The following is a 6,490-nucleotide window of genomic DNA, read 5'->3' as shown; positions in this document are numbered from 1 at the left end:
ATGAAGGATATCACGAAACGCTTGGGCGCTGTCGGTGCTACTCGCCTTCCAGGATGGGGACCGCGTGATCCTCACTATGCCTGGTTGGAGACATTACAAGATATGGTTGCCAACCGATGTCAGTGGCGTTCTTGTTGTCAGTTTCTATCCAGATTGCCTGAGTGAATGTCTGGAGGTGTAGGCACCTCGGAATGATTGTGTTAAGCTAGCACTAAGTCCCTCCCCCATCCACCTTTATTCTTTTCTTTACAATAAGGCTTTCAAATAAGTCATGGTTGTACGGCAGTGAAGCATCGGTGTTGAACACTGATGTCGTGCTGTCGATGAAGGAGAGTTGAGCTGATAACTGGAGGTACGGAAGTTGGAAGCTCTTAAGCCTCTTGGATCACCTAATGTTTTTTGTTGATGTCAGTCGGTAGTTGGTTAGATCTACAACTGAAAAAAATCGTTTAGCTGTAGCACCCTTTCGGTGCTAGCTGCCATTCTACCCGAAGGTTGTACCGGAGCTGGGGTATTGCCAGGTTGCCCAGGTCTAGTCATCATCATCATCAGGCCCAGGCCTAGACAGGCGAAGTTGAGGGGCAGATATCAGGTTCGAACCACGGATCTTGCGGTCAGTAAATTCGCGCTGTAACTACTCGGACCATCTCGACCCCGAATACATCACTGATTAGAAGGCTTATAGTCTGCTAGTCAGCTATTGTTGTCCAGTTCATTGAAAAAAGTTCAATGATTCTCGTCCTTCGGCCTTTGACCTAAAGGTCTATTGCATAAGTAAGTGGAGCAGTTCAGGTTCTTTCTGGATTCTGCCAGTATCCTTCGGTTTACCAGTCGGACTAAATATGCACCCCACAATCGCTTTTGGAGTGTCAGTGTGTATTGCCTGTCTCAACGACCGCGCTACTCTGTGTGTATCACCAGCCTTCATGGCTATGGTTTCCCACAGCATAAACTAACACAACTACTTTCATTTTTAGGGTGTTTTCATCAAAAGCACTGCAAAACTTAGAACTGTTTATTACGAACCCAATGGACCAATGGTTCATTATCGTGACATTTAGGAAATGTACAATAAAAGACAGCACCTCTCAAAGAAGTTGTGATAGACTCGAACTTCATCCTTTCGGTATTTGTATGTTGAAGTGTTTCACTCGTCATTTAGAAGTGTGGCTTTCAGACAGCCCTAAGGCACTTGATGGGTTTTCCTAAACCGACTAAACAATGACATGAGAGGTAGATAAATCAGACAGACTCTGACACTGCGTTTTCCTGAGCTTGCTTTTTGGCTTTTGTTACGGGAAACCATGAGGGAGAAAGTTCTGCTGATCCAGTTTCGCTTTTTTGTGAAGTAAAGAGAAAGTAAACTTTGATATCAATAATTATTGCCATCAGAGGCAGCAACAGTCAGTAGTGCGAGCACTGGTACTTGCGTTTCGTACGGCTTGGTAAGTTGTATTTGAAACTTTGAGACGAGAAACCACAGGGGACGATGTAGGTACCGTTTTAGCACAAATTCTGGGGTACACAAACCTATAGACGCCAAATCCAGCAATTAACTTATACGAACGTCACTGAAATCGATTGACCACCATTTCTAGCAGCATTTCCAACCAAGCGCACACACAGTCATTAGGACCCGTTCTCGAAAGCGGATTATACAGAGTATAAACTCTAATTTTCCGCACTTTTGCTACACCTTGCCGCATTCTGTGCCGTGCTGAAAGGGGCATAGAGACCGGCATTCGTATTGACTCATGTGATAATTCACAAAAACGTCTTAGTGTCGAGATACAAGCCACATATTTTCATCGGTTCGCGTGATGACGGTTGCTTGAAGGTCGAACTCCAGACTAGGAGCTTGGAGTGGCGAACTACAAGAGTCTGTCGTGCGGTGGTAGGTCCCTAGATGACAGTGTGAGGTGTCTACTCCCGTCTCAGCTGTCAATTATGTGCGTTTAAGTTAGAGTTTCCTCGATATCCCCCACTCATCGGCTGAGGAGATTCGCTGATTAATCACAGGTGACTCCCCGATTCACACTTGTTTGGCTATGCCCATTGGAGCATCTTTGTCCCAGTCATGTTTACGACGCACTTTGCTGGTGGTGCACGAAGTCAAATTTCAACGTGGTCCTCCGATACCAATAAGTGCAGAAAATGTGCAATCTGCACTCACTGAATCGACCATTTTGTTTGCGTTCACATTTATTCGTTGAGCTGTACTTGTCGGACTATTCCGCGGTGAGCTGATATTCCACTTGGGGGCGCGCCCATTTGCTTTGCTGGTTAATTGGGTCATTTATTCGTAGATAAATTGGCTGGTTCACATTTACTAATTTGAACAGCTTTTATGGCCATGACTAATCCAGCATCGTAGCCTGGTTACCGAAAGATAGAGCACTGTGTACAAGCCACGATCAGTAATGGAACACTGATTTTGGGACCCACTGCATGATTTATAGCATTTTTATCAGTCAGTTAGCATCGGCCGATCCATCGGTAGTAACCAGCCTGAATTAGTGCACTTTTGATTTCAGTGATGTTTGATGTGTAGACACGTTGCTGGTAACGATTCCCATGGCTATATGTAAGTTGAGTTCATTTATTAGCGTGTTGCTGTCGTTAGTGTCAATGATATACCTGTTGAGTTCGATGCAAATGTTACCATCATGGTGTTGGTGATATCTGGATGATGCTAACACGGATGAAGCATTGATGTTCAGTCTGTTCTCGTACGAGTATTTTAGCAACAGTTTCGCTTGTTTACGAAGTTTGTTTCTCGTCCACTTCAGGTTCTAAGCTCGGGGAGCTAACCAAAGCTGTTCGAATCCTGTCTGAACCCAAGTGATTTTGACCCTACGTGACCGCTACGTATTTAAGCGGTTGTACATTTTGCTCACAGACTCATTCATTTAAGTAGTAGTCAAGGAAAGTCATCTTCAAGTAATAGACGATTACACATGAGAGTCGTTTTTCTTGCTGTAGTTAAGCAAAATCATGACAGTACGGTTTAGAAGATAGTCTAAAGTGATGCAGAAGCAATCTCCAAGCCTAGGGACAAATCTTTTCTTTTTTCCACGCGTTCACCAGTTAGATAATTTCTCTCAATTACTCTACAGTACAAAATCCGAAAAGACAACGCGGCAAAAATGAAAACGTCGCCGTATTCCATGTCTCCGGTTTCGGAAAAAAGCCAAAGTCTTTTAAAATATCCACAAAAAGTAAGCACCGATTGGTTTGTTCTATTTTCTTTTTCTTTTTAACGTTGTCACACGTGAAACACTACTCTCTGTTGATTGCCTGGGTAACACAAATCTACGACTTGACGTAGACTCACAAGCTAAGCCGAGTGTTGAAACCCCATGTCCCTTCGACCTGTATTGCCAAATTTCTAAGCTTAAGATTTCCTGTACTGCTATCTGTTATTGCTTCGATCGTTTTCAATTGTTTTGGCTCCTGTATGAAGTGCTTCTGACTCTTGAAAATATTCTTGGTACTATTTTCCGTCACTTTGGTTCCGTTATAACCTGGCGGAGTATCGCTTTTTACCGGCACTAACGGTTCACATTTCAGCAAACACGTCGAATATCACGTGTTCCATACAAGGTCCTTGATGCTCCGGAATTGCAGGATGATTTTTATCTAAACCTCGTCGATTGGTCCTCGCAAAATGTGCTTGCGGTGGGCCTTGGGACTTGCGTGTATCTGTGGAATGCTTTCAACAGTCAGGTGAGTTTTCTATTTACTTTGACTTGTTACTGAATATTTGGCGTTTCAGTTTGAGTGAAGTATCCGAAGATTTTTTTCGGTCTATCATTTGAGCTTGGTATGTTTCGTATGCTAAGGTTGAGCCTCCAAACCTAAAGGTCCTTTCTTCAAGTCTATGTTGATGTTTTGAGGGCTGCTGTCCATCTATGAACAGCCTCACTTAAGGGTCTTACGTTGGTACCGAAGCTTATTGCCTCATTTGCAAACTAATTTCGTTTTTTTGGGAGACTCATCTGGAACCCAGCTGAATCTCTCGTTTGTGATGTTTTCAGGTAGAACATAAGGTTGGCGGAAACCCGGGGGCTGCGCCTACCTGATGAGCCCCAAGGAGGGCTGTCGACGGATTTTCAGCGACCTTATGAGTAGTAAATTACGAAGCTTAATGCCGTTAATTGCTTACTGGTTCCCGTGTCCATGCAAAACTCGTGGAGACGTATGACAGGGGACCATTCTAAGTAGTTTTTGGTTGCGTGATGCATATTTTTAATTACGTACGTAGTAAGTGTGCATTGCCCCGTGAGACCGGTGGATTAACTCCATCCCATATCAGCAGGGTTTGCTCCGTTTTTCTCTTGTGGGACAAGCATTTTTAATGTTTTTATAAACCGTTTTAGGTTACGCGTTTGTGTGATGTTTCACGAGAGGGTGATGTGATATCTTCCGTTGCTTGGTCCAAAAAGGTGAGTATGATTTTTATGGTTACCGTACTTGTTTTCTTACTGATGTGAGCTAAGGTCATCTTTTGTGAGGTGGCATTGATGTGGAGACTTGGAATGGTTTCCTGAAGGCGGTTGTAAAGCTATCAGGCGGAAGTCATACGCGTTATTGGCGGATCATTTATGATTATTTACAGGACACTTCAGATTAGAGAAACTTCTGATCAGGGATTGTATATACATGACAACCTGTACTTCGAAGTCGAACACACTGGATATCTTCACTTGGGATCATACTGACCTCTACAGACCGTATTACTGCACACGACTCTTATCAGTGACGACCGAGCAACGCACAGAGCCGTGAACTATCTTTATCACATGGTCACATCCTAGTTCATCTACTGTAGTTTCTGTTTTGTTCGTGATGAGTTGAAAACTAGACAGGCGCTTTTTCCGTGGTTGTATGCTGAAAATGGCGCACTACATACTTACAAATTAGGGTAGTAGCGAGGTCACATCTCTCACTTGCAGATCAAAAAATTTATTTGGATAGGAAACTCGTCCATTTGGATAATCCTTATTCCAGTTAGCTTTTGATTGGTCGCTTATTAGATTAAGCCATTAAAACTACGCTCTACAATTACAATGTTATCACGAAGTAGTAAAACTTCTAGGTGCGGGGTTTAGACTGATAAGTTGATACCCGGGCTTTTTAGACTGCTTTTCGGACATGAAAAGCTGCTGCCGACGATTTTCCGGACAATCGTTCGGAGCTGTGATGCGATCTATTTACTATTCGAAAGCAAATCGTTTAACCTGAAACAACATCCACGTCCTCGCTATTGGCGTTGATTTGTTGTACTGGTGTGCAATATGTGACAAAAGCGGTCTTCATTGAACGAAAGAAAACCGTGAAAGTGGTGGTTTTTCTTGTGAATAAATCACATGATACAGATTGAATGTGAGAACCACAATCCACTCTCCCTTGCTTGTTGACTTATGAATGTCTCTCCCCATTTTTATGCCAATAGAAGTTGTGCTTTTGATTAATTCTCTTTGTACTCATATTCAGGTCTTTCGTGCAGTTGCAACTAGCTTTTTAACGAAGCTTTTGGCGCGAGTGCCAGTTGCGGGTCGGCAAAGCAGATATCGATTGACATTACTACCACCTATTGAGAAAGCCTCATAGTTTAGCCTAACCAACAGGTTTTATGGTGTGAGCGTAAAAATCAGATGACCGGTTAATCTGTAGTTACGACCAGAGTGCATTTGGTCACTTGACCTCTGCGAATCACGTTGCACCAACCGGAATCAAGTGGAGCATGTCAACTATTTGGTCAGCACTGGTAAATATACTAACTCGTAAGGGTGGTAACTAGCACTGGGCGCAATGCACTGGAAACTTCACTGTCACTCGAATATGTTTTGTGTGCACACTTGCGAAAAAAACCATTGATTACTCAAATGTATTTACTTACCAGTTTAGTACCACAATAGCAAGACAGTAACACAAAGAGCTGCTGTTTGTTTTGGCAATGAAAATTCGGGTACTGTTTTGGGTGGCCCCCTTTCCCTGGAGAATTCGAACTGTACGGTGTAGCCGAATAATGATACGTATTAAAATCTGGTGCTTCTCACGGGGTCATGCGTTTGAGACACTCGTTTGCATTGGACACCATCGGGTGGGATTGAAGCATGCTAGGTCCGATAAAATTACTGGGCTTACATTCGAAGTGCGGCATTTTTAACACGTGATTACATACTGCTCTAACCAGCCTCATGATAGCTGATTATATGCACACAGCTCCAATTACCCTTGTTTTCTGACATGCTAGTGCACCGGAATCACAGGTTATCCGAAGATGTTGATAAATTATTCTAGCCCTTATTCTGCTTAGTTTTCATCGTGAAAGTGTAAACATCGTTTTTCACCAGGGTGAACATCTGGCAATCGGAACTTACCGAGGTCACGTTCAAATCTGGGACGTCACAAAAGCCTCGTGTCTCCGGTCATTAACTGGTCATATCGCCCGAGTCGGTGCCCCACCATGGAACGCCGACCTCCT

General features: G+C 43.4%; 1 protein-coding gene across 1 annotated transcript in view; it reads left to right on the top strand.

Annotated features, from left to right (window-relative positions):
• Nucleotides 1-6,490, top strand: part of T265_09410 (hypothetical protein) — a gene marked incomplete at both ends in the record, with an annotated part of 27,926 nt that overhangs the window by 10,684 nt on the left and 10,752 nt on the right. The window contains 5 exons of the mRNA XM_009175461.1: nucleotides 3,117-3,218; nucleotides 3,571-3,726; nucleotides 4,380-4,445; nucleotides 5,037-5,098; nucleotides 6,421-6,490. The exon at nucleotides 6,421-6,490 is cut by the window's right edge and continues 624 nt beyond it. Of these exons, the coding sequence (XP_009173725.1) occupies nucleotides 3,117-3,218; nucleotides 3,571-3,726; nucleotides 4,380-4,445; nucleotides 5,037-5,098; nucleotides 6,421-6,490 (456 nt within the window). The remainder of the gene's footprint in view (nucleotides 1-3,116; nucleotides 3,219-3,570; nucleotides 3,727-4,379; nucleotides 4,446-5,036; nucleotides 5,099-6,420) is intronic.

Source organism: Opisthorchis viverrini, assembly GCF_000715545.1.
Source record: "Opisthorchis viverrini unplaced genomic scaffold opera_v5_282, whole genome shotgun sequence".
In the NCBI taxonomy this organism is placed as follows: domain Eukaryota; kingdom Metazoa; phylum Platyhelminthes; class Trematoda; order Opisthorchiida; family Opisthorchiidae; genus Opisthorchis; species Opisthorchis viverrini.
This window is presented reverse-complemented; position numbering and strand designations above follow the sequence as displayed.